The sequence below is a fragment of the Scheffersomyces stipitis genome, chromosome 3, assembly GCF_000209165.1.
Source record: "Scheffersomyces stipitis CBS 6054 chromosome 3, complete sequence".
In the NCBI taxonomy this organism is placed as follows: domain Eukaryota; kingdom Fungi; phylum Ascomycota; class Pichiomycetes; order Serinales; family Debaryomycetaceae; genus Scheffersomyces; species Scheffersomyces stipitis.
The window spans coordinates 965,337-991,688 of NC_009043.1; the positions used below are offsets into that span (position 1 = coordinate 965,337).

The following is a 26,352-nucleotide window of genomic DNA, read 5'->3' on the forward strand; positions in this document are numbered from 1 at the left end:
AATACGTTTACTGAACTTTTGTAGCAAAGCTGGGGGTGACTGGATGCAGGCAGCGGCAAGAGCATATGGAAAGCAAGACTACAAATGGGTAGAGACAAAAAGACAGGCATGGAGCGAGGCTGGAGGCGGTATACGTTTAGAGTCTCAGCTTCTATTCTGTATTACAAGTAATTTGGCTTTTATATACGAATCAAATTGAGGCTTCCATGGCTGTCCAATGCTGGACTTGGACCTGGTAGAATGGTGAGCTGAGAGAGAAGTGGAGAAGAGTGGTTCTATTTTAAGTAGCGTGAGTGCTGCGACTCGCCAAGGGTGTCAACTGTGTACAGATCGGTGCAGCAGTGGGTACGAAGGAGATTTGAGAAACTGAGTTGAATTCCACATATTTCATGGATACAAAATCCAAATTTACAATAAACAATACGACTCCTAATACGTAACACCAATATTTAAATATATAATTCACGTCTAGTTACGAAGTATAGATTTATGTTTATTTGTCATTACAAAATTGCACCAGGCTCGCAATGTAGTACGACCATTTTCTCTTGTCGTCGCAAAACGGCTCGCTCCCTGTACAAGACTTTTGTAGGTATCTGCAGCGGAGATTTTGATAAAGAGGTTATTTGTACCGGAGCTGTTTTGGATTGTAGGAAGAAAATCAGAACATCGTTGGAAGGATTTAAGTGTATCTCACTATATTCTATCCATGTAAGTTTCTGTCGTTGACGCCCTGTATTCTCTGAGTTTGTAGGCAGTGTACCCATTTCCTATTCGTAGTCTATTCTCTCTCTCTCGCTACTTCTCTGTGCTCTCGCTATTTCTTTCTCCGCAATCTCTCGCTACTCGCACTATAATTAACACCACTTGCGAGACAGTCTCCTGCACAATCACAGTGCGGTTCCCGACTCTGGAGCTAAGGCTAGTTGGTTAGAATCCACATGTCATTATTTTGCCAGTGTGGAGCTTTCTGGGAGTTCAGTGTTTACATATTCATTGAAAATAATCAAGTGATCCTTGCCGTTTTTTCCCTGCAGACCCGAACTTCTGAGCCACCATTCGTATTTAAGGACAGTTTTCGCTCTTTCATTCATTATTCATTATTCATCATAGCTTAACTAGCTGAAACATTCATTCTGCAATTGTACTATGGCCGTAGAGATTCCATACAAACCTGTCAACAAGGTTGTTGTAGACTTTGTTGATTACAACGGCGCCAAGTTCAGAACAGCCTCGTGGTCGGTTCCTGAAGGTTCGACGAGAAAGGGGAAAATCATCTTTGTTCACGGCTTCGCAGAGCTGCACGAAATCTACACCGAATTCTTTGACAATTTGACCAGCAAGGGTTACGACGTTTTTATCTTTGAGCAACGTGGAGCTGGGGAAACATCTCCGGGTAAATTGGTAGGAAAGACTGACGATTTCCACACTTTCAACGATTTGGACTTTTTCATCAAACGTAACTACGATGCCAGAACGGACGAATCTGAAAAGTTCTTCTTAGGTGGTCATTCCATGGGTGGAGGCATCTCGCTTAACTACGCCATTCGTGGGAAATACAAGGACTACATCAAGGGTATCTTCGTTAGCGGTCCATTGATCAAGTTGCATCCAGACTCGGAGCCCAATGTGGTAGTCAGATCGTTATCCCCTGTGATCAACTTTTTGGTTCCATTTTTGAAGATAGACTCAAAGTTGAACTACGACTACATTACCTCTAACGACAGGTGGAAAAACTACATCATTCAGCACGACAAGAAGTTGATAGGCACTGTTAGACAATTCAACGATATGTTTGTTAGAGGCGAAGACTTGCTAAAGAAGGACTTCGTTTCCAAGTTCAGCCCTGAAATTGCGCTTTTGGTACTCCACGGTACTGAAGACCACATTAACTACATCAAGGGTACAGATGAATTTGTCAAACTCTTGCCTTCTGCCATCGAGAAGCAGTTCTATCCTATCGAAGGAGCCAGACACTCTCTTTTCATTGAAAGAGAGGAGCTTTACGAAGATATCTTGGCCAAGGTGTTGGCTTTCTTGGACAGCCATTGATCGCTAAACTCGCAGAATTTGGTTCATAATTAGTATATAGATGGTAATTAGTTAATCTACATTAGTGTGATACAGTCTGTATTGAATAAAACAAAACGAAGGGGAGAGACCGTCGATGTTCAACGACAAAGGTGTTCCATTCAGACAAAGTTCTGGAAAAGAATTGCCAAATTGGAAAAGAATTGCTAAACTGGATAAGAAATGCTGTATGGGCCAAGAAATTCATTGCAAACACCGTACCACCTTTATGTAAGACGGACTTCCTTAGTATGTCACCATACAACCTGATTACAATCAGGAGTTACTGAATCAAGGTGTACGTCCGAGGTAGAACAGCCTTCTATAGCAACGGCTCCTTTTATCGCTTTGGTGTGTCCAAAATAGCAGTTTTGCGTCAGGTGCCTTTATTTACAATATCTAAGCAAAATCACCTTTTGGAGTATCCCCGTGAACTGTCCGGAACTAAACCCCAATTGGTAAATTTCGCACTGCAGCATTTGCAATCATTTTTATATCGGCCTACATATTTCTCGCAAACAATTAATAATCGAGTTACTGTAGACATCTTGTGTGCTGGAAAGTTCGACAATTGTCTCAGTTTCATGGATCAGAACCATCCATTGCTCTGTAGTTCCATATAAATAGCCATTGAGGTATCCTGTTTTCGAAAGACGGTTATTTTTGTCTCCACTACAATTAGTACTAACTTCTATACTATTTCCGCTTGACTATCAACCATAAAATGACCTCTTCTTCTGTTGGACCAGACTACGAAGTGCCCGTTGCCAAAAACGTTGATTACTACTCGCCATTACCAGATGTTGCTTCAGGAACATTCTTCAAAGAAAAGGAAGCTGACAAGCCTCCTAAGATTTTTCTGCCTTTGAAAATAAGGGGTTTGACCTTGCCCAACAGGATCGGGGTTTCGCCAATGTGCCAATACTCAGCCGATGAAAAGTTCCAAGCTACTCCTTTCCATTTAATTCACTATGGACTGATACTTCTCAGGGGTCCTGCGATCACCATCATCGAAGCCAGTGCTGTTTCTCCCGAAGGTCCGTTATCTCCCCACGATTTAGGAATTTTCAATGACGCTCAAGCCGAAAAATTGAAACCTATTGTAGATTTCGCTCATGCCTACAAAAAATTGATTGCTATCCAATTGGCCCATGGTGGTAGAAAGGCTAGTGGTCAGCCTTTGTTCAGCCATCTTGAACAAGTTTCTGATGCTAGCGTAGGTGGTTTCCCAGACAAGACCGTTGCTCCTTCTGCCATTCCCTTCAGACCCTACGGTAACTTGCCCACTCCCAATGAGATTACCAAAGAAGACATCAAGAGAGTCATTAGAGAATTCGGTGAAGCTGCAAAGAGATCCATTGAAATCAGTGGATTTGATGCCATCGACATCCATGCTGCACATGGCTACTTGATTCATGAGTTCTACAGTGCTTTCTCAAACAAAAGAACTGACGAATATGGAGGAAGTTTTGAAAACAGAATTAGATTCCTTTTGGAAGTCATCGACAGTGTAAGACTGAACATTCCCGAGTCTGTCCCTGTGTTCTTGAGAATATCTGCTAGTGATAACGTCGATGATCCAGACGCCTGGACTATCGAGGACTCCATCAAATTAGCCAAAATAGTAGCTGACAAGGGTATTGATTTGATTGACGTTTCTTCCGGTGGAAACATCTACAAGCAGCAATCGAGATCCAAGCTTCAAACCGCCGACAAGCCTATCCACGAACCATTTGCCAGAGCAATCAAGGAAGCCGTCGGTGACAAGTTGCTTGTATCCTGTGTTGCCAATCTTGAACGCGACCCAAAGCAAACAGCAGAATTAATCGAAGAGGGATCCTTTGATTTGGCTTTGATGGGTAAAGGATTCATGAAGAACCCAGGCTTAGTATGGCATTTTGCTGATGTCTTGGGTGTTAAAACTCATCAAATCCAGCAATACAACTGGGTCTTCAATCCAAAGAGAGAAGGAATCGCAGAATTGATTGCAAGAACTGAAAAGCTTCTGGCTCAAGAGTCTGCTCAATAAGCTCAATAAGCTTGAACAGCATTTTTTCATTTTCTTAGCTACTAGGGCTATATTATACGTTTCTTGACATTATATAAATCTGAAAATGTAGCTATGCTTGTATTGGGAGCAGTTCCCTTTAGCTGACGAAAGGAGTTATGATTATGGGGTACTCAGTGAAGAGTGCAAGTGAGTCTCGCTGTGACTCAAATGACTCAACAAAATATACGATTATATATGGAACAGTCTGTTCAAATAAGATACTCGGTATGTCAAGATTATCCTTGAGACATGACTAGAAATACATAGTTCCACGCATATACGTTATCTTTCGTTTGTGCTTATCAGCGTTGTCTAACTGCTCTGTAAAATCATCATTCCTTGCCTCCTACTACCACTTTAAAAATGAGGAAAGTTTGCGCGGGCCTGAGTCATGGTGAGACTGAGACTCATATGCTTGACTTTTTTCAACCGCTACACCGCAGATGATTTCTTCTCTACATATGTATGTTGAGAGGCTTGTGACCGAGACAGCAAAATTCTCCTTACGTTTCATGTTTCCATTTCGGGAATACTCAATAGTGATCTACCATCTCCTTACATTCACGTTTCTGACTTCGCCAGTTGGGCCATTTAGACGTCTGATGGATCTAGTGACTCAAAATGAACTAATTTCGCACGTGAGCTGTCCGGCTGGGTTCGGTGATTTCTCTAGTATTGATCGGAATCACCAGATGGCTAGAGCGTCGATCTGGAAACGTCTACTGCTTTAGACGTTTTTTCTTTATCGTGTCTGTTCCTCGTATAAAGCTTGTTTCTTTGTCCCGCCGTTATTCTTTAAATTCGACAGCATATTCTTGAGAACAAAAATTTATCAAAAATTCGAGTTTCTTCTGGATTTGTCAACTACTGTTAGTCTAATTTTTTTTTTTTCGATTCCAGATTCAATTATAATTACAATTCTTGTGTAAAGCAAAAAAATAGCACACCAATTGCACCATTAAAAGTTCAGGTAGCATAATTGATATTGTCGTATCTGATACATTGGAGCTGACTTGGCTTCTTATAATTGACAAGTGACAATTGACATAATTGAGGTTTGACAGGCGCCTTACATGTCAGAGACCATACAGTATTGAGATGGCTATATAAATCACCCACATTTTATCTGTAAATATTCCAACACGACCTAAACACTCACAAGACACACTACAAATGGGCTACACCATCAAGCAGAAGATCGACATCTGCTTGAAGGCCGAGGCTTTCCCCAATATGACTCAGGCAGATCTTGCCCTCTGGGCAGCTGAGCAGTATGGCTCTCAGAAGGCTCCCTCTCAAACTACTATATCACGTATTCTCAGCTCCAAAAACGACTTAATTGCATCAAAAGAGACCGACTTTCAATTGGTAAGAAGAAGAAAGCAGTCAAACCCTCTTCTTCGAAGAATCTTGACAGAATGGATTACACAAGCCATATGGGAAAACATTCCAATAACCACTCCCATTATACAGCTGACTTCCAATGCGATCTGGAACCGTTTGCCGAAATTAGAAAAGGATGGAAACGGCATTTTCAACCATAAGTGGTGTAACCACTTTCTCAAACGTCTTAATATTAACCTTACTGGTTCGCCACAAGACATAGCATCGAACCCCGGACAATACAAGCTTAACAAGGTATGGAAACTAGACGAGAAAGTCGAGTTAAAACAATATTTATGTGATTTGATTGCTCAGGATAATTATTCTCCGCAAGATATATTTGTACTTGACGAGTTCCAGCTTTTCTATTCTTTACCGTTGGACCAGATCTTCGATGTCTCTTCTGTAGACAAAGGTTTGAAACAATCGAGTTCTTCAACCGAGAACTCCCTTACGATTATGCTTGGATGTAACATAGATGGCTCCGAGAAGTTGTCACCATTGATCGTAGGCAAGTATGACAGATTTGATGTCTCTAAAAGCTCGCATTCGTCTTTGAAGACAGCTACCATAAGCGTTAGCCAGCATAATCTTATGAATAGACTCACCGAGGCGTATCAGTTGTTCTACAAGTCCAACACTAACAAATGGATAACATCCAGTATGTTTCAGAACTATTTGCTAACCTTGGACCACAAGTTAGGAAACAGGAAGATCCTCTTGTTATTGGATGACTCCTCATCGCATAGAATAATCAATTTGAAGTTTGAAAACATCAAGTTATGTTACTTGAAGAATAACACAAATCATACAAGTCCTTACAATTCTCTCTACAACGGAGTCAAGTTTGATTATTTGCCGATGAATTTCGGAATTATAGAAGAGTTCAAGATCCTCTACAGATTGCAGCAGTATTTGGAGATGATCAACCGTCAGAGATTGAACTCCAAAGCAGGTAACAAATCTGAAGAAATTAGAGAAGCATCGCCAGACATCGACTTGAGCAACTACAAGGCTGTAGCGTTACAAGGAATGGAGGTGTTATCAGAAAATGACTACCATATTCCATTGATAAAGGTTATTGAATGGATCAAGCGCTCCTGGGACTCGTTGACATGCGAGAAGATATTCCTCTCTTGGAAGAAAACGCATTTGTTACCGTTAAACAAACTGTGGCCATCAAATGATCCTGCTATGGTTCTCAAGGCTGACAGCATAATTGCACCATTGATTTCTAGTACTGCTAGTTATAATGCAAATAAGAGCTACGACAAATTGAATGAGATCATGGGCTACTTAAATGTAGTGATTCCCTGGGAGATCGATGAACTTTTGGGCTTGGTCAATGAGATGGGAAAAGTTACTCTTAGCTACGTCTCCATCGAAGAAATCATTGGAAGTTGCCTACTGGAATCTTTCAGGGGTGATGAAAACCTGGAGAAGGCTGTAGCAGAGAATGTTCTAGCTGATGATCTGTGGTACGGCTCTAATGTAGATGCCAACGGTAACGATAGCGGCAATTCATTTACAAATAGTGGCACTCCTGGAAGTCTCTTGAATCAAGCATTTGCTACAGCTGCTGCTGGAAGACAGAATAATGGAGCTTTTGGTTTGTACTCTGATCTTAATTCCCAGTCACCGCAAGCCCAATCAATACAACTAAATGATGCTTCAAGACTTACATCACTAATAGAAACAGTGAACAAAACTCAATCAATTAGTGAAAACTTGATGTCTGGTCCACTTATGGATAACTCACAAATGGTGAATGTTGTAGCGTCGACAAAACCAAGCATATCTTCTATGTCTCCAGAAATTCAAAAGTACACTGGACCGATATTGCCATCAAATACTAAACTAGATGACCTGGGTAAAGCATTGAAACATAAAATAGATACTCAGGAAGCTTGGTTCGGTGACAAAAGAAGGCAGCCATATTTCAGTTCTACAACTAATAATTTCCCAGTCTTACCTTCTGATTTGCCCAATCAAGTAAACGACTCCATAACTAGCTCAGGTACCTCGTCGCCGTATCTTTCCAGCATGCCCCCCAACACAGGTTCAATTAGCAAGAACATTTACCTAGCAGATAACTACAAGAACAACGACATGGATAGTGGCTCCAGCATCTCATACAATGATGGTACACTTCAACGAACAGTCAAGCCCAATGATTTCCAGCTTATAAATTTGCTAAGAGCTGTATTAGCTGTAGGTCAGAGTTCGCTCAAGTTGTCGCCATCTACAATTAGCGAACTCAACTTGACCTTGAAAGGGCTTGAGGACCGAGTGGAGCAACTTGGAAGAGAAGATGACTCTGGACAACAGCTCGGGGGACGATAATGTACATAGAACTACAATCATATGGCTAAAATGGTACGTGTATATATGAAATACGTAGCGATTTTTGGATTACAAGAGTAGCATTGAATTCCTACGATTCTGCCTTTTCATATGTGAAATGTATTTCATAAAAGAAACTCTATTGAAATTTGTCTTTTTGGTATGTACAAGAAGGTTCATAGCGGTATAAATGCTTCGTAAGGATTTCTGGAATATATAGGTGAGCAGCAGGTTTGCCTTTTGTTTCATGGTTATTTAAGACTGCGACACCTCTTCGGTGTCTTCATCTATTCCCAACAATCTAGCCTTTTCTTCCAATCTTTGTCTCTTTTCAGCTCTGGCTCTTCTGATTCTGGCTATCTCTGCTTGGATTTCGTGAGGTTCCTTCGGGATTTGATTCAACGTCGAAGGATCAGGCCAGAAACCTGGCAAGTTGAATTTGTTATCTGTATCCAAACCGACGTAGTACATAACACAGATAGGTGTCAAAAGGTAAAAACCAAACTACAAAATTGTTAGCATCTAATGAAGAAATGAACGAACAATACAGAATAGAAATCTGTAATTTATGACTATTAAATGACTTACCTTAGCAGTTTCTAACTGTGTTCTCGTGATCCCACCTATAAATCTACGATAGTAACCCAGGTGCATTTTGGATCTAGATAGTATATGTGAATAGTATGAAAACAGAGTTCCTTTGAATTTGAATAATTCCAGTAGATAAATCTCATGATGTAGAAAAATGATTTTTAGCTACACAAAAATACGCACAGAAAAATACAAACCAAAATCAGACTCCGTTAACAAAATCAAATGAGAAACTAATAGAGAACAAGTATTCATATTGAAAAATTGAACAGTTCAACTTCTATGAGTTTATAATATTTCATTATATATCCATCAAACATTCAATTTTCATTATGAGTAGTGACTATACGGCGATAGAGTCGGATATTCCCGCAGACACGAATCCTCCTCCCTCCTATCAGAATGTACTGGGACAGATGGAAACAGAACAAACCAATACCAATTCACAGACCACCAATGGCTCAACTGGGCCACAAACTTGGACTGACAGACTCAAGGAGTCGTCTCACCCTGTTGCTTTACTCTTTTACATGTTTTTCAGATTGGCACCAATTTTCATATACATCTTTGGCAATCTCTTCATAGGCTTGATTACTCTGAAGAACAAGTTCATTCTTCATTTCATAATTTTGATTTTGCTTTTTGCTGCTGATTTCTGGAATTTGAAGAATGTAGCTGGTAGATTGTTGGTAGGCTTGAGATGGTGGAACGAGACTAACGCAACTGAAGGCAATGTTGGCGAATTCGAAAACGTATGGGTTTTTGAAACCGCTGATCCCAACAGATACATCAACCCCATTGATAGCAAAGTGTTTTGGATTCTCTTGTATGCTCAACCAGTTGTTTGGATGGTGTTTGCCTTTTTGTGTGTGTTGAAGTTCCAGTTCTTGTACTTGTTGTTGATAATAATAGCGATCTCGTTGTCGTTGACGAATGCAATGGCTTTTACGAAATGTGATAAGTTTGGAAAGGCTAACAATTTCGCTACTGATATCTTCTCCAGAGCAACAGGCAGCATTTTCAGCAGATTGAACCCATTTGCATCGTGATTCTAGCCCGAATGGGTATTTTTAGATTTCTTAAAGAACATTAGCTTACGCTTTAATGCACGGTCGGTCTTGAGTGCAACTGCTAAATCGGTGTGGTATATCGAAGTGTCGTTCGGCTCGTAGTAGTTGCGGGTCTTAATAATCCCATCCTGATACCTCTGTTCAAACGGAAGATTGTCAAGAATGTTGTAATCGATTCTATCCAATACTTCCTTTCGAGAAAAGAGTTGATCTCTATCCCTAAGAGGTAGGCCATACGTAGAAGACGTAGGAGAAAATGACGAAGACCAATATTCAGATTTCCAGAACCTGAAACTGAATGACAGTGGCGATTTCTGTTCTTCTCTTGGCTTATTCTCATTGAATATTTCAGTGAAGGTGTCTTTATTATCATTATCATTATCATTATTATTCTTTTCATTGTTTTTATTTGAAATTCGAAGAGAAGTAGGTAGAATAGAAGTATCTGGGGTTTCTGGAGATCCATATAAGTCTACGATTTCGTCTACAAGATTGTAGTCATTCGCTCTTTTTGGTTTTAACTTGAGTAGTAGAGAACGAGATTTAGAAACATTTCTTTTTGGTTCATCACATTTCAGAGCCTTTGAGCTTTCATGGGTAGACTTTAGTTGAATGGTACGAGATGAAATATCATTGTGAGAATTGACCATGCTGATGATCCCTAATCATGAATTTTGCTAGTAGTAGTCTTTACCCGCTAGATAATTTTGCAACTATGTGCGAAATATTTCAATTCATGCTGCTGCTACAGGTTTGATATTTAGACTAATATTTACGATATAGATACAGAGTTACAAATACCTTATCATGTAGAGCACATATAACATAATCATACAGCATCGCAGGCTGATATCATTTACTATATATTATGGCTAACTAATAAAACTAACTATGTTTTCACAATGAATGTACAATTACATAAAAATATCTCTAATGCGCAATCCTGGAAAACTAAGACAATTCAACAAAGATTCCGTCTTGGTGGCACATTGTCAAATGCATCGACTTTGCTGGTGGGTATGGTCTGTCATCCTTGGAAACCAAGTTAGGGAAGTTTTGCAATAATCTGACAATAACATAAGAAGCTTCAGTCAATGCAAACTGCTGACCCAAACAGATTCTTGGTCCACCGTTGAAAGGAAGGTAGGCCCATCCCAATTTGTTCAAGGTGGCCCATCTTTCTGGTCTGAACACATTGGCGTCCTTACCGTAGTACTTTTCATCTCTGTGAGTACAGTAGACGGTGTAAGCAACAGTAGTACCCTTACCAACGAAAACAGGCTTTGTTCCATCCTTACCACCACCATTTGGCAATACGGTGTCCTTTGTAGAAACTCTGAAGTTGAGAGGAACAGATGGATACATTCTCAAGGCTTCGTTCAAGACGAACTTCAAATATTCACACTGCTTCAATGATTCGAAAGTGATGTCTTCGACTCTGGACTCATCACCCTTACCGAAGTGTTCGTAGATTTCATTCTTCAACTTTTCGAAGACGTCTGGGTTTCTGGCCAATTCGAAGAAGGTGAACGACAATAAACCAGCGGTGGTATCTCTACCAGCAACCAAGATGTTCAACAATTGATCTTGCAACACAACTGGGTCTCTAGTTTGCTTGACCAATTCGTACAAGAAGGTGTAACCGTTGGCAGAAGCCTTTTCGAGTTCATCTGGAGTGAAATTCAAAGCTCTCTTGACGTAGTATTTAGCGACCTTGTGGACTTTAGCGTTACATTGATAGAACTCCCTGTTTTGAACGACCCAGTACATGAATTGGAGCCATGCTCTGGTACCCAAGTACTTCTGCGAAGTGTTGAAAGCATCAGCGAATTCGGATCTGCCTTGGATGTCAGTTGGAGGAGTTAAACCAATAGAAGAGTCATACAAAGAGTAGATGGACTCACCAAACAAGAATTCAGTTGAGGTATCGAGGGTCAACTTGAAGAATAATTCTTGGAGATCAAACGTCTTACCCTTGTTCAACCTGATATGCTTCATTAAAACTTGAACGTGAGGTTCCAAGGCTCTGACGTGGGCGACTTGTTCTCTGGCAAACTGAGGTCTTAACATAGATCTAGAATGCTTCCATCCTTCGCCATCCAAAGTGAAGATACCATCACCCAACAATGGGGCAAGATGGGTGTGTCTGAATCCAAGAGCATAGTCGTTAAATTTGGTAGCCAACATGGTCTTCATATTCTCTGGGTCGATGGTGAAGATAATTCTGGCAGGGCCCAAGTAGACGTGGGTAGTTCTCCTATCAGACGTCATAAAGCTTTGAGCCAAATCGACCAATCTACCTTCGTTCTTGGCTTTAAGAACTCTAGACATGATTGGGATTGCAAACCATTTAGCATCTGGAAGGAAAGGAGTCTCCTCACAACCATGCTTCCTGATGAATAACTGGATTTTGATGTAACGAGCAATACCATAGATCAAGGCAGCTCCGATCAATATCGAGTACCATTTGGTCAAGTATTCAAAAGCAAGTTCAGCGGACATTTATGAATATGCGGGGCTAATTGATATAACAATGCTGTTTGGGTAAATGTTTCTACGATAATAAGACTGTGATTTACGAGGCGAAACCAAAGACTGGATAACACGGTGACGTTGAAGTTACGGTTGTGGCTGGCTCTAGAAACGTAAACCGATGGTTGAAAGCAATAGCAAAGTAAGAAGCAAAACTACAATTCGTATGTCCTGCGATAATGTGGGGGTTGTGCCTTCATTTTATAACTTACAGAAGGTGCATGTGCAAAAACGGGAGCGATGGCATTTTGGTTGCACATCCACCCTGTCCTAACGGGAATGGCAATAAGTGGACCTTAACTCACTGTATGGAGTTTGGGTGGGAACTAAATTGATCTATACCTACAGGCTTCCGACATAGTAGCAGAAAGGTGGGGACTTTTGTTGGACAAGTTTCAATAGAGGAGATGCGGCAGGAAGATCGAACAAATTTCAGTTGCAATTGTTGTCCTAATGGGGGAATTTGATTTTCATGTGAAACTGTACTGATCACTGTTGCATCTGGCGCCTGCATGGGACCCTTCCTCCGTTAGAATTGGAGCCTAAAATGAGAACATTGTGGAAAGTTTAAGTTTGAAAGTAACTGGACATTACGGCCGATGGTTAGAGTAGTTGTGGCACTATTGTCGATGCTGGTTGCGAAATCTTTTGAGTAATTGAGCTCTTCGTTATCCTTTTCTCCTTGCCTATATTTCTATGGCGGCCGGAGTTCTCGCAAAAAAGTTCATGCAGGCGAACTTTTCGTATACTCCCCACAATTCGCAGTCTGAACACGCTTCCAGGTCGTCGCTATTATTTTCGCCTAGCCACCATTGGATAACTGGAGATGGGGCATTTCACATGCATATCTATGGAATCTAGAATGCTAAGGGGACGGAGTGTCAACGTTGTCTAAGTGCATTCCCAAATGCAAGTCCTGGTTCTGGTCTTGTTTTATCGATTCTGCTCTCTGCAATTAGCTTTTCATTTCAAAAAAATACCTCCCTTAACGAAAATTATGGAACCTTAAGTTTCTTTGAGTTCTTCGATCTGGTTGTCGCTGAGCGCTTGAATTTGTGCGTCTGTTGCTGAAAATATGCCCCAATTGCAAAAAATATCATTCCAATCTCGAAAATGTATACATAGTAAAGTATGATCCTCCTCAGGACTCTTGAGTAGAAGAATATTGATCCTCGATTTTAGTGATAGAAAAAGTTTTTAGTTTCTTAAGGAGTTATGGTGTAAGATTTACACAATGCAAATACATAACATTGTGCTGTAAGATGACGGAAACAAGTTTGAGCGATATTCTTATCGAGAGTTTAAAGTCACCGAACAGAAATTGTTACAAAAAGACAAACTCAACAGAGAAGAAGCTATACGTTGGGGCGGCGACATTTATATAGAGGCATCTACATACGTACACGAGTTTGCTCTTTCTGGAGATGTATAGAAGTTAGAAAGTTCATCAATGTCGAAGTCTGCTGGACTTTTGTCAAGTAAGAGCACCACACAAATGGACTTTGTTTGCAAGTGAGGCCATCCATTTGAAACAGCTTATCCGCTCTAATGGGGCCATCATAACTTTGAAAGCCAAGCTCTTCTCTGGAGTGAGGAGGCATCCTGATAAGACGGGTGAATTCAAGTCTAGTTCTGTCTCAAGCAAAACCTACACGTCGAGTCTTTATTCTATGAAATCCCATTGCATAGAAGTTTGCATTTTTTTTTTTTCATATGGTGGTGCTCGTTGTATTTCACGAAGATGCCCACTATTTTCTGTGTCAAGTGTATCAACTGCATTCTTGTTCCTTATTAGGTTCCGTTCCTGATTAGTGGGGCAGTTCTCACAACAATGCCCCTCCTCTAATATTTATTCTAGCACACAATAAATTCAACTAGAATAAACTTTTTTGACTTAACAGGCGTTGACCGTTGACTAGATCGCTTATCACAAGCAGAACGGTTATTTTCCTCACCGATATGTCCGCACGTAGTATATCTTATTACATAGTGATCTCTAAATCAGTTTACTTTTCACATGCATGTGTTGGTACTGACAATCCTGACAATAAAATCAAGGCATTACCATACAGGCTACCCTGGTGTATTGTTGGTCTCTTACAACCTAGGCATATGATAATTCATCCACTATTTGTCGTAAATGACTGAGTTTGTCCTCATGATTAGTGTACACCTTCACATCTGTAGATCCAACAATCTCACGTTCTAAGCGAAACTCAGTTGCCAGGGAGTTAGCACTCCGTAGCATGAGAATTGTTTCAAAACTGCTGATCAACTCTTGCATCCCCACATGGTCTATCTCAACCTCGAAACCTTGTAGTTTTCTTTCTCGATATGTCCTAGAGACATCCTCCAGTTGTTTCCAAATAATGCGCAAAATCAACTGATTTAGAAGTAGATTTAAATCGTTATTATTCGAAAACTGAATTATAGATTTGTTAAGCCCGCTAACCTTGACATTTTTGGGCATTCTCTTAAGTATGGTGATGGGATCGTAAAATGAGTTTGATCTTTCGTCAGAGTTCTCTATAAGTGCTTTTATAAATACCGGCTTTTCCATTGAATAGTCAAGCAAGATATTCCACGCTTCTCTGTCGTTCTGATTCTTCGCAAACGCTATAGCTTTTATTGGATCTTCTAGTTTGTTGATGATCAACATCAAAGCCTTTCTGTTTTCGCCAATTTTTCCAAGTAGGTAAACCAATTCCTCCGTAAAATCATTACTTTCACATAGTTCGATGGCCCTGGCAATATCATATCCACTATGCTTGGTCAAGAATGGAAGCAATAGACTTCTATTGTATTGTGCATAATATTTGATTCTCTCATTACCGAATTGCAGCGTCGCAAATTCGTCGACCTGGTTCAATTTCTCCAAATAGAAATAGTTCATGAAATCCATATGGTGCTCTTTAAACAAATGGATTAGCTCGTGGGGCGGGAAATCGTGTCGCTGCTCCACAAATATATCCACTACGTCGGCCAACCTCTTTTCAAGTACATTGATTGGTAATGTGTTCAATTCAGCACCATCAAACCTTATTTGAATCATTTGTGGTACATTTTCAATGAAATTGGATAGTATTTGGTTTTCGGAAACAAACTTGATAATGTTGGCATCTTTCAAGATTATCAAATGTGGTACAGCTCTGATATTATCGTCTGTCTTTATGCATAGGTCAACTAGACTTCGTCTTAATGTCTCGTTGTCGGACTGCTGTTCAAGCAATTCTTCTAACTTCGATTGTAGGTTCTTGAAATTGTAAAGTTCCATATCCCATTTCTCAATTAGCTCATGAAATTTTGTGACGTCTTCGATAACCCAGAACTCAAGAATACGTTGATATATCTCTGTTGGGATATTGAGAGCTGCCGTTGTTGGAATTATTTCTGTCAATTCTCTGATATGACCAGTTTCTATGAATATGTTGGACCACGTAATCCATTGCTCTATGATTTCTTTGACGTATTTATCGTGGACCTTCTCAACACCATTTTCGATAGCATCTATACTCTTGGAATCGAGTTCATGTAAATCGCTGAGATCAATATACAACAACTTATTCAAGAATTCTTGGGCCTGTTGCCAGTTGTTGGCTTTGATTAAGTTGTCTACATACTGAATTCCAAAATTCATACGTCTTGAAGGCGATTCTAGATGTTCACTTATTTCCCAGGCTTCGTAGTACTTCTCCCTTTCCAAAAACCATGCCAATCTGTCACTCAATTGTAGTTCTTCTGCTATGACTCCATCTCTCGCACAAATTATAAAGTACTTGGGAACAGTTTCGATATGCATACCTAGTAAAAAGTCGTTCAATCCAAGTCCAGCAATATTCTTTAAACCCAACTCTTCTTCATACTCAACTTCTCCATTAGTAGAGTTGATCAATTTTATATCTGGATTTGGATATTCTCTCTTTCCTGTTTCCTCATCAGTAGTAGGAGGCTCATAGGTGAGAACCATCCAAAGGTCATCTTTAAAACTAGAAATTCCACTGATGAGCACATCTAGCTTGAAGATATGCTCAATTTCAACTTTTTTTTCTTGCACTGCTCTAAAGGATATGCTAGCTGTCGAAGGTAAGATCTTACTCATAGACGATGAAGCTATAGTGCCGTCTTCTTCTGTTTTTAACGATACCCTTAACGACCATATGTAATTACCCCAGCCTATTATGATTCTATCAATCTCTGGAAAGGCAACTCTGGGCCAGTAAAGGTCACTTCGAGGAGAATCTTCTGGTTTATCGATAACACAGATGATCTGGCGATTTGCTAAGTGGCATACGGTTACACCTTTGTCATTCATCCAAAGTACGAGATCGTCTATAAGCTGAATAGACACTATTGGACCCATATCTTGTTCTAGAACAATATCAGATCTCTTTCCTAACCAACTTCTTGTCGAATAGATCACTTTGCCACTCATACCTCCAGATATAAAGCTTCTAGTCCTATAGTAGTTACGGTCTAGGACTATGGCATGAACAGGCCTCTGGAAATCATGAGCTACAATATCCTTTTCATCACGAATAGAGCCTATCACTACAGTTCCGTCCATCGACGCTGTGGCAAAGTATACACCGTCGGTGTATATGCAAAGTACGGAAGCTCTGTGTGCCTTAAATGTCCGCACAACAGTGAAGTCTGGCTTGGTAATACAGACAATGCCTGAATGGGTAGCAAACAAAAAGTACGACTCATGGAATGTGCAAGTCGATACGGGATCCTTGTTGAAGAAATTGGGTGGTAATTGGTTCAAGCGAGTATACTTCAATTTTGGTGCTTCATCGTCTTCATCATCACTTTCGTGTTCTTCGTCTGCGGAATCTTCGTTTGTATGTGAACTTTTATATATTCCTTCAGAATCTTCTATATTGCCATTATTCTCTTCTTCCCCTCCTTCGTTCGTAAGTTCATGTCCCTTTTCAGTGACTTCTTCATTGTTTTGTTTAACTGGTTCTTGTTTTTCTTGTGCTTCTTCAATAGATTCTACAGCTGCATTTAATGTTTTATGAGAGTCTCCATCCTCTTCAATTGGATTTCCAGAAGAGTCATCGTTGATTTTTGGACCATGAATCGGTATCTGATCACCATTTTCCATATTCCTGATTGCTTATTTTTATTTAGTGCTACTAGAAAGATATACTATTGAATATCTTAATACATTCTGTACTCATGTCTGAAAACACAAAATCGGTCGCACTACTTCTACGAGATTGTATAGAATATGAGATTTTGCGATTTATGAAAAGTTTCCATCTTTATGTTGATTCTTCTTTACTGCTTTCAAATTCAAAATGGTAACAGCAGTCAAGGGTGTTCTTGTGCTGTGTGATCCGTCCATCAGAGCATTGATCCTAGAAATTGACAACAAGAGCCCAGGAATCGTCTTGGAAGAAATGGACGATACCCATCTTCTCATCAAACTGGACAAGATCAAAATCGTCAAAGATGAGTTGAACAACCTTTTATCCAAAAATATCTACAATCCGTTTGAGGAAGAACAGTAGTTCGCAAGTTAGTATTTCTTACAGATATTATAAGTGTTGTGAGTCATTGGTATTACTTGTTTTTGAAAATCAGTAGGCAATTTTTGTTCTACACTTCCTATACATCTTTTTCACTGCTGAATCCGTTGGATGCGGGCAATGTTTCTTCAGCAGCCTTTCCATCTTCGATTTCTCTGTTTGGTTCAACTCCATTTTCAACTGGTTCCGGCTCTTCTTCATGAATAGTTTCGGGCATCGGAGTTGATGCCTCTTCCTGTTGCTCTTGTAAAGACACTCCAGGTGAAGCTCCAGGAGATTCTCCTAACGAAACCGCACGTCTCACAGTGTCAGGCTTCTCTTCAAGGTCCAAGTCTTTCAAGATATCTTCATTGAAATCCAAATTAACTAGGTTCTGTGCAAGGTCCAGTTCGTACAAATTGTTGACCAAGTCATTGACAAAGCCATATAGAGTATCCACTTCCATGATATCGTCAAATTGTTTTCGTTGTTCGTAATTGAGCTTGTCGAGGTCTTCAGTGAATACCTTATAGAAATTCTCGTATGTAGCAACAATCAAATTGCTCAAACTGTACATCAAGAACTCGACAATTCCCGAGTTGTTGATATAGATCTTGATCTGTGTAAAATAGTTGGGAATCTTAATGATCAAATTGTCTTTGAACTCAGCACTCCTTTCCAATGGACGCTGTAAGAATTCTGATTTGTCTTTGTCTTGAGCCTTAAAGAGAATTGGTTCACAAATATTGTTTGTAGCCTCCTGTACAAATTCATTTACAGCATTGTTCAATTCCAACTCAATTTCATAGTTGGCGTCGATCATGTTATTGATGATCTTTGGTACAGTCTTCTTAGCCAATTCGATCAACCCACTGTTATCAAACGTAATTTCTCCATTTCTTAATGATTTCCAGATGTCAGTCAATCCACTAGTGAAGTCTATAGTGTAATCGTTCCGGGTATACAGAATGTCGAAGTTGTTGATCTGACCTCTCAAGATAATCAAGTTCTGGAGATAGGCTAATTTGGCATCAATCGTGCCCAAATGGGTCAGTGAAAGTTTATAAAATTCACCCTTCAATAAGATAATACTGGAATGCACGATGTAGTGAGCAAGATCGTCAAATACCCTTGAATTAATCAATTCGTATATGTTCGACAACAATGTCAATGCCTTACCCAAAGGCAAGTATACGTCCTTAAAAAGATTGTCAGCATAGTCAACATCTAATGGATGTACTTGTTCGATGCTCTCAGTAGATTTGTCATTAATGCTTGAACGCTTTCTTCTATTTCCAATCTTCAAATCTTCGGGCCTGGGTTTGAATTTCACTAAGGTGTCATCAACATAACGTTGGATTCTAAAGATCAATCTTGTTTGAACATCTTCAAGAATTGGTTGAAATAAAAACTCGTAGTTGATCGAGCCACGACGGTCGAGGTCGGGAACAACACTGCTGTTGTCAATCAATATAGAGTCTTCGTCTTCGAATTCATAGTACTTCTGTAACAATGTTGCAAGTTGGCAAAGGTTGGAAATGTTCACTTCTCGTAACACTAGCTGTCTTATGCTGTCATAAAGTGGGTCTAATACGTTCTTGAGGAATTGATAAAGTTCCTCATTGATGAAGGATGGAATAGATTCTCCTTCAGAAATAAAGAACCTTTTGAATAATGTGACTTCCTTTTCTACAGCATTTTTGAAAAACGAAATCTGATCTTGACTGATTTGAACCAAGTCTGTACCGCTATAGTTTTGACTGAATAACTTTTGGATGGTCGAGTTGTTGTTGATATACATGTTTAGCAAATGTAATCGAATCTTGAAGTAGTTGTTTAATACATCATTTAATAATCCTTTGTATTCTTCATGCCCCGGAACTCTGATAATGATTTCCGTAATCAACTCCTTAAAGGCTTCTCCATTGAATTGCAAGTAGTTGTTAAACTCGTTGTAGAGAAGCAAGTCAATGGTAATGTTAGACTTCTTTTTCTGGTCCTGATCTTTGAGTTTTCGCAATAGCCCCTCTGATATTCCTCGCAATTCATTATTCTCATACGACTTGATCAAAGTTAAGCCCCTGGTGAGGCACTGTCTAAACCTGCTTTCATATAATTCTACATCTTTGAACAGAGGATGTTGGTGGATGAATATGATAGACTCTTCTAATTGCTGAAGTATATCGCTCTTGAAGAACTGTCTACGATGGTTTAGCAAGTGCGAGCCTGACTTCGACAAGTTCTTCGTGATTTTTTCCAAGTTTTCGTAATGTTTAAGGTAGTTCTCGATCTGTTTGAATTTGTTAGTGTATGTCACTTGAAGGCTCAACAACTCGCTAGAGACTTTGTCAAAATCTTGAGTTTCATGGGAGATCTGGTCATACTTGGCCATCAACGTGCCAACTGAGTTCAATAGTCCGTCTGTTTCGTCGATAAACTCAGCGATCTGCGATTGGTTAACCAGAACGTTGTACTGGAAATTCAAGATTTCGTCCAGACGTAAGTCCAGAATAGCTTCTATAGTTTCCTGCTTCAACAAACAGTCGTAATTGTACTTTTCGATATATTCGTGCCATATAAGAGCGGACTCCTTAGTATCAAAAGGATACATAAATTGGTTGAATTGCGGCGTTTCCTTTTGCTCAACTCTTGTCTCAGTCTGACTTGTGAAAGACTTGGATCGAGCTAGTCTGAAAGTCGTGGGAGTCGTAGCCAGAGTTCCGAGATTGAGGTTGTCCTCCTGGTACTTCGGCACATCCACGGCAATCTTCTGAACTATAGACTTGCTTCTTCCGCGCGGCATGGCTGGGTGTGAAAGACTATTAGCTTTGATGGAATGGTATTCTTGGGTTGTATATTCCCCACTGAAGTAACAGCGATTCGAATGTACACTTGAATAATTGGTGTGCAGGAATGAGACTGAAAAATAGGACTCTAATGAAAATTTACTATGGAAGAATCAAACTGAACAATAATGAGAGAATAGAATAGCAACACTTACATATTTGGTTGGAGAAACGAATTTTATACAAATGAGACTACAGTAGCGTGGAACAAATTGACAAGTCGTAAATATTGTCCCTTTTTTTCCCTGTCTTTGCTGATATCTCATTCTGAAGACAATTCTGTGGGCTACGCGTATTTACTTCTACACGTACTTCATATAGTTATCTAGAAGGAATATATTGTCTTCCAGATGATTTCAATATAACTCTTTGTATATAACTTTTGAGTTGTCAACGTTATTCGGTCAATATGAATGAAGTAGTAGATCCGCGAGATGAACATATCGATACCGATGAGATCCTCACCGAAAGCTCTTCCGACGAACTCAATGATCTTGTCAAGCTGTTTGAAGCCAAGTACGAGGAGCTCAAGAGAAAGAAGGCATTAAAAAAGCTGCGAAATTCAGCAAACGAACACGTCTCTCACCAACAAAGTAGCAGTATCCTGAATGATCACGAACTTATCAAATCTGCTATGGCACAGGTTGAAACGACTCCACCACCATCTCCCCAACATAAAACAGCACCATCTCTGAAAAATCTAGTACAGAGTTCATATAAGCCAACTATACCGAAAGTACCTAAAAGTGATGTCAAGGCTTCCAGTTTTATCAGTAAATTGTACGATGCCAATTTCGCAAGCAAGGCTCAAAGTCTCCAGAAGATCGACTATTCTGAACGGAAATTTGAATTTGACGGAGTTCAGGAGATCAAGTCTGTAAATATTGAAGCTGATGAAGTAGAGCCTATATCGCGTATGCGTCTAAGAAAGCGATATATCGAACAAAAATCGGTAGAGAAGCTCGTATCGGATATCAATGAATTGAAATACCTCCAAGTGGACAAGTTGCTAGCCAAAGTTCACAAGGGTAATAACTACGCTGAACCAATGTATACCAACTGGTGCTTTGTAGGGTTCGTTGTCAAGAAGTCAGAACCAAAACAGTCCAAAGACAAGAACAAATCCAAGTTCATCAAGCTTTCTGTAGGTAATTTTGTGCGAAGTGTCGATGTTCTTCTATTTGGTGAAGCTTTTAATCAGTATTGGAAAATTAGTCCTGGAAGCTTGGTATTCATTCTTAATCCTTACATAAGTAAGTACTCTATGGGAGAAGGAAATGGCATCAAGACTGGATTCACCTTGCATGTTGCAGGTAATAATACAAATTCAATATTGGAGATTGGTGCTATTCGTGATTATGGCCTATGTACTTTTGTGAAAAAGACGGACTATTCCAGATGTTCCAATGTCATTGATGTCCTGAAGTCATCCTTGTGTGATTTCCATCTTGATACAAAATACAGAAAGAGCAGCAGAATGGAATTGAATGGAAGTGTGATGATGAAGTCTCCACAGAAGAAGAAGGCAGCTGTGTATTTAACCAATGAAGGTGTTCAAGGAAATGGAGGGTTTATCAGATTCGCTAATGAGAATACTACTTTGTATGAATCTGGAACAGCAAAAATCGATTTAAAAAGATACCACGATCCCCGCATTCTACAAACTAGTGAAAAGAAGAGGAAAATGAACGACGAAAGAGCCAATCAGTTATTGGAAAGAAGGCTTTCTAAACTTCTGCAAAATTCTGGATTAAGAGCTCTACATTTAACAAAAGATCAGCATAAAGAGGAAAATTCGGCGAAACACTATGAAATGAAGAATCGTGGATATTCGCACAACATGATCAGCAAGCTCGGCTTCGATCCTACTACTACGATGGTGAAATCACAAGATGCAAGCTACAAGAGCCCCACAAGGAAAAGACGCGAGCACGAACGAGTCCGAGAATTGTATGAGCTAAGTAACTCTAAATCCAAGGAAAGAACCTTGAGAAGTTCAACAGAAGATCAGAAGTCAAAAATTTCAAAGTGGCAGGAAAATATACAAAACTTGAAGCGTTACAAGGACAGCATTAACAATTCTCGGGATCCATTCTCTGACTATTCATCCAACACCAAAACTATTTTGCATCTCCAGAAACCAGCAAAGAACCGCGTAATTGATGATACTGACTCTTCCAGCGACAATGACGATTTAGATATAGAATTCGATACAGAAGAGATGAAGCAATCATATCTAAATAGAGTTAGACAATCTTGATGATAATTTAATAAAATGAAGATTTGGCATTCATTCAATAGTTTCTAGGTCTATAAATGTACATGTAATGTAAAACTAAATGGGCTAACAGATGCCATAAGGGCTAGAACACCTCGCAGTACTTCAGTGAATCTGGCTCCAACTATTCCGTCCCAACCCAAATATCACCGTAGTACTCGAAAAGGTTTTGTGCTTTATCATCAAACTCGAAGATATAGCCTGTTTGGGTGTTGTCACCTCCAGTCAGAGTTCTTCCTCCAATCTGAGAATACGCACACCAAAGGTAAGACTTGCAGTACTCTTTATCCATGTGCCATCCTTCTTTGGGTTCTTCATCTACGTTATCACAAAGAGTTTCCTTCTTGTTCTTGAAAGGAGGAATAATGGCATGCGTTATCTTCATAGGGTCTCTGTAGAAGGTTTCCATTGCTTCCTTGTTCTTCAAAAATTGGAAACGCTTTCCCTTTTCAAATTCCTCTTCGAAATTGACATCCTTGGAACAGAAATTGTAACCAGAATTGAACCAGGCCAATGATTTACCATCTTCGCCATTGATGTGTCCCGGATGAGCAGCACAAAGTTCCTTAGCCTTCTTCTTACGGCCGCCAGAGGTGACATGGAACTTATCATCGGTCAACTGGCCGATAGCAGCAGCAGAATAGGAATTGAACACATAGTCTTCGTCTCCATTAGCAGCAAAAGACAAGAAGAAAAGCTCCTTGTCTCCGTATAGTCTGTGCATCACGGGACGCATGAAGCTCATCTGCATCATCAACAAAATAGAGTTGAAATGTCTGTTTCTATTGAGAACAACCACACCAGACTCCATAAAGTGTGACATGCCGTCAAAGAAAGGCAACTTGATTGTGTAGTCAGTCATGATAGGAATGTCAAACATCACGGAATCAACGATGGAAGGACTGGTCTTCTGGAAGAAAACTGAGTCACCAGGAGGTCTAAACTGAGGCGCGGTTCTGTCTCTGTAGAAATAGGCACCCTTTTCCTTGTATCCGTTCAATTCAAAAAAGAACTCTGGAGATTGAACAAACACAGTATCGGCATCCACAAGAATGAACTCTTCAAACGAGTTGAACATAGTAGCCAAAAATTTGTTGGAGAATTTTTTGAAGTTGTCCTTGTAGTTTTTAGCAACAACACTGTGGACGTTTACAAACCAGATCTCTTGTTGAGGTAAACCACCGTTGTCCATGTAATCATCAGGGAAGTATTGGTGAACCTTTTCGAAAGACTTCGGAAGCACTACAAACTTTTCTCTAGCTGCTGTGACAAGTTTACTCTTGGACTTCTTTGAAAGATTGTCGTAGTAAACGATTTCAATGGGGTACTTATTGTTAAGAGCACGCAAGAGGTGAATAAAACGGACAGTTTCGTCCACATGTTCATCACTGATAGACATGACAAGACCCTTACTGTTTACAGAGTTTTTGAAAGTGTTCAAGAAGCAGGGTACATTGTTGGTCATTTTCGACTTAATTGGTTCTTTCTTCTTCAAGTTGGCCGACTTGGGCACATCGATGAATTCAGACATGTCTGGAGGAGTCATCTGCATGTTACCACTCCATCTTTCATAGACTGGATAATCTAGCGAAAGCCATGGATAGAGTCTCTTCTCAAGATGGGCACAATTCTCGAACTTCATATTTACTCTCTTTTCGGACGAAGAAGGAACAAACGGGGGTGGCACTGTCGACTGGCCAGGCTTTGGACCAGCCTTGAAAAACTGTTTCATGAACTTCATCTGGTTCTGGGAGAAGTTTTTGACACGGTTGACTTGGGCGGCGTTGTCGTTGGAAACGAAGCACTTGTTGAAGATTCTCATGTGACTCAAGTAGTCAGTAACAACTTGCTCTGTTTTCATCATCAGATCCCAGAACTCGTAGTACTTCTTCTTAATGAAGTCTTCTAAGTCTTGGTCAACCTTGACTTCATCGAGGTTTTTATCTTCTGTATCCTCGCCTTTATCCTTGAGCCATTCTTTCTTGAGATCGTTCAACATCTTCTTCTTCCATTTGTCGTAACTAGTTTCGTCACGATGTTCAAAGTAGAAGTCGTACTTGGGGTCTATCCACCAGTCAACATCCATAGTGTATAAAGTGGTGAAATACAACTCGCATCTATCCTGGAAGTCCAAGTTAGCAAGAACCGATTCGACTTCGTGGTTATTGAACATTACATCATATACTGTAGAGTGAGAATCCTTCTTACGGGTGTCTTTAACTCCTGTCTGCTTATGTAACAATTGAATCGATATCTGGTCAATGAGGCCGGGCTGTGGTTTCGCGTGATAGTGTGGATCTGAAGACTTGTCATTTGTCTTCTCGTCCGGTTTGTTGGACTTGTCATCGTCGGGGTTGATAAAGTCAGGGTTGTACTCGTCGTATATGGAAGAGGATTCATCCTTGAGAGGAGTTCTGGTGGAGTGGTGGTAGTAGTTGAAGATCCAGAGGTTGACGCATATGAGCCACAACACAAGCCCAGCATACACTATGACTTTCTGCTTGGATCTGGGAACATGGAGCTTATCTCTCATTGTGTATAAAATGAATTAACGATTGTGAGTATGCACTATAAAGACAGTAATGATGGGTGCAATAATGGAAGTTGTGATATAAAGGAGTAAGTATTCAACTTTTGAGCGGGCTAAGAGCTAGCAGCTGCAAACAACTGGAGATGGTATCTGATGTTGTTGCTAGTAATAAAGTTAGCAAGAAAAATTGTGGGACTTAGGAGCGAGAGCAATAGTGCTGAACACCGACACGTCAAGAACTGTAAATAGCAGGCAAGACTAGCTAGTAGTGGGTGGAAGTCGCAGTTGCCGTCGCTAGCACCAAGCAAACACGAATAGTTGGTATGACTAAAAAAATCAACTAATGCTGATGAAGAAGAAGACACAAGGTTTTAAGGGAAAAACACATTCAGATGAAATCTTCCAACTTCAATCCACGTCCTCGTCTTCAACACAGGAAAAAAAATATGCTTCAACACGCTCTATCTGTGAAGATCCGATCGCTGTGAAAACGACACATCTTGTGACTGGATATAGAAGGGTTAGGTGAAAACTCAGATTGTACTACCACGTTGTTGCAGTCAACTTGCCGTCGGCAAAAATATTCTTCAAGGCTGCAGTCGTGCATACATGCACGTTAATCAAGAGTGGGCGCTTAATTACGCCCGATGCCAGGAGTGCTCACTTCAGGGGAAAGCAGGGCTGGATCCAGCAATGTAAATCTAACGTGGACCAGATACGAAGTCAGTAGTTGTAGCCTGTTGAAGATGGCGACGCTGTCTTCTTAAAATTGTATTCTTATTGTGGGCTGAAAGGTATGGATGGCAGCGTTTGTTTTTGGAGTGAATTTAACCCATGTGCATTAATCTATTTTCGTTTCGCGGCTTATATTTATTATGTAAGCGTCTGGGTTTAATAATCAACCCCTGTGGGATTTGAGTGCCTTCGCGGATATTAATGTAAAAGGAGATCCAATTGATGTATCTGTCTAGCCAGGTGCGCCAGGGGCTGCCAGACTTGCCTCAAGTCAGTTTCATTGTCTTCTTGTTCTGCCCAAGAATGTGCAGCGTCTCAAACTCTGACTGTTCCAGCCATAGCCACCTTGCGCACTAAAAATACATCGTTATCGGTTCCGCATCCAATTTGGGGAGGAGCGGGCACGTGCGT

General features: G+C 40.2%; 10 protein-coding genes across 10 annotated transcripts; 5 read left to right on the forward strand and 5 right to left on the reverse strand. All coding sequences in view use genetic code 12, as the record gives it.

Moving 5' to 3' along the window:
• Positions 1-1,149: 1,149 nt before the first annotated feature.
• On the forward strand, positions 1,150-2,052 carry PICST_43400 (predicted protein; the record flags this gene model as incomplete). Its single annotated transcript, XM_001383434.1, has 1 exon — positions 1,150-2,052. The coding sequence occupies one exon, from the start codon at positions 1,150-1,152 to the stop codon at positions 2,050-2,052; it is 903 nt and encodes a 300-aa protein (XP_001383471.2).
• A 742-nt stretch (positions 2,053-2,794) lies between these two features.
• OYE3.2 (NADH:flavin oxidoreductase/12-oxophytodienoate reductase) lies at positions 2,795-4,099 on the forward strand (the record flags this gene model as incomplete). The annotated part of the gene is made up of 1 exon (XM_001383435.1): positions 2,795-4,099. One exon carries the CDS (start codon positions 2,795-2,797, stop codon positions 4,097-4,099), a length of 1,305 nt encoding a protein of 434 aa, XP_001383472.2.
• Positions 4,100-5,293: 1,194 nt separating this feature from the next.
• Positions 5,294-6,916, forward strand: PDC4 (pyruvate decarboxylase regulator (PDC2); the record flags this gene model as incomplete). Its single annotated transcript, XM_001383436.1, has 2 exons — positions 5,294-6,458; positions 6,483-6,916. Coding segments are annotated over 2 exons (1,599 nt in total), but the record flags the coding sequence as incomplete, so codon positions are not given.
• A 1,185-nt stretch (positions 6,917-8,101) lies between these two features.
• Positions 8,102-8,500, reverse strand: PICST_30802 (predicted protein; the record flags this gene model as incomplete). Its single annotated transcript, XM_001383779.1, has 2 exons — positions 8,102-8,350; positions 8,435-8,500. The coding sequence occupies 2 exons, from the start codon at positions 8,498-8,500 to the stop codon at positions 8,102-8,104; spliced, it is 315 nt and encodes a 104-aa protein (XP_001383816.2).
• A 269-nt stretch (positions 8,501-8,769) lies between these two features.
• PICST_35556 (predicted protein) lies at positions 8,770-9,486 on the forward strand (the record flags this gene model as incomplete). Its single annotated transcript, XM_001383437.1, has 1 exon — positions 8,770-9,486. One exon carries the CDS (start codon positions 8,770-8,772, stop codon positions 9,484-9,486), a length of 717 nt encoding a protein of 238 aa, XP_001383474.2.
• A 972-nt stretch (positions 9,487-10,458) lies between these two features.
• CP52M (Cytochrome P450 52A13 (Alkane hydroxylase 2) (Alkane-inducible p450alk 2) (DH-ALK2)) lies at positions 10,459-12,009 on the reverse strand (the record flags this gene model as incomplete). The annotated part of the gene is made up of 1 exon (XM_001383780.1): positions 10,459-12,009. One exon carries the CDS (start codon positions 12,007-12,009, stop codon positions 10,459-10,461), a length of 1,551 nt encoding a protein of 516 aa, XP_001383817.1.
• Positions 12,010-14,563: 2,554 nt separating this feature from the next.
• On the reverse strand, positions 14,564-16,471 carry PICST_42907 (predicted protein; the record flags this gene model as incomplete). Its single annotated transcript, XM_001383781.1, has 1 exon — positions 14,564-16,471. A coding segment is annotated over one exon (1,908 nt), but the record flags the coding sequence as incomplete, so codon positions are not given.
• A 1,181-nt stretch (positions 16,472-17,652) lies between these two features.
• PICST_30806 (predicted protein) lies at positions 17,653-20,355 on the reverse strand (the record flags this gene model as incomplete). The annotated part of the gene is made up of 1 exon (XM_001383782.1): positions 17,653-20,355. The coding sequence occupies one exon, from the start codon at positions 20,353-20,355 to the stop codon at positions 17,653-17,655; it is 2,703 nt and encodes a 900-aa protein (XP_001383819.2).
• Positions 20,356-20,807: 452 nt separating this feature from the next.
• On the forward strand, positions 20,808-22,658 carry DNA43 (required for S-phase initiation or completion (MCM10); the record flags this gene model as incomplete). Its single annotated transcript, XM_001383438.1, has 1 exon — positions 20,808-22,658. The coding sequence occupies one exon, from the start codon at positions 20,808-20,810 to the stop codon at positions 22,656-22,658; it is 1,851 nt and encodes a 616-aa protein (XP_001383475.2).
• A 10-nt stretch (positions 22,659-22,668) lies between these two features.
• On the reverse strand, positions 22,669-25,633 carry MNN13 (mannosyltransferase). The gene has a single exon (XM_001383783.1). It carries the CDS (start codon positions 25,207-25,209, stop codon positions 22,801-22,803), a length of 2,409 nt encoding a protein of 802 aa, XP_001383820.2. The 5' UTR covers positions 25,210-25,633; the 3' UTR covers positions 22,669-22,800.
• Between the last annotated feature and the right edge of the window lie 719 nt (positions 25,634-26,352).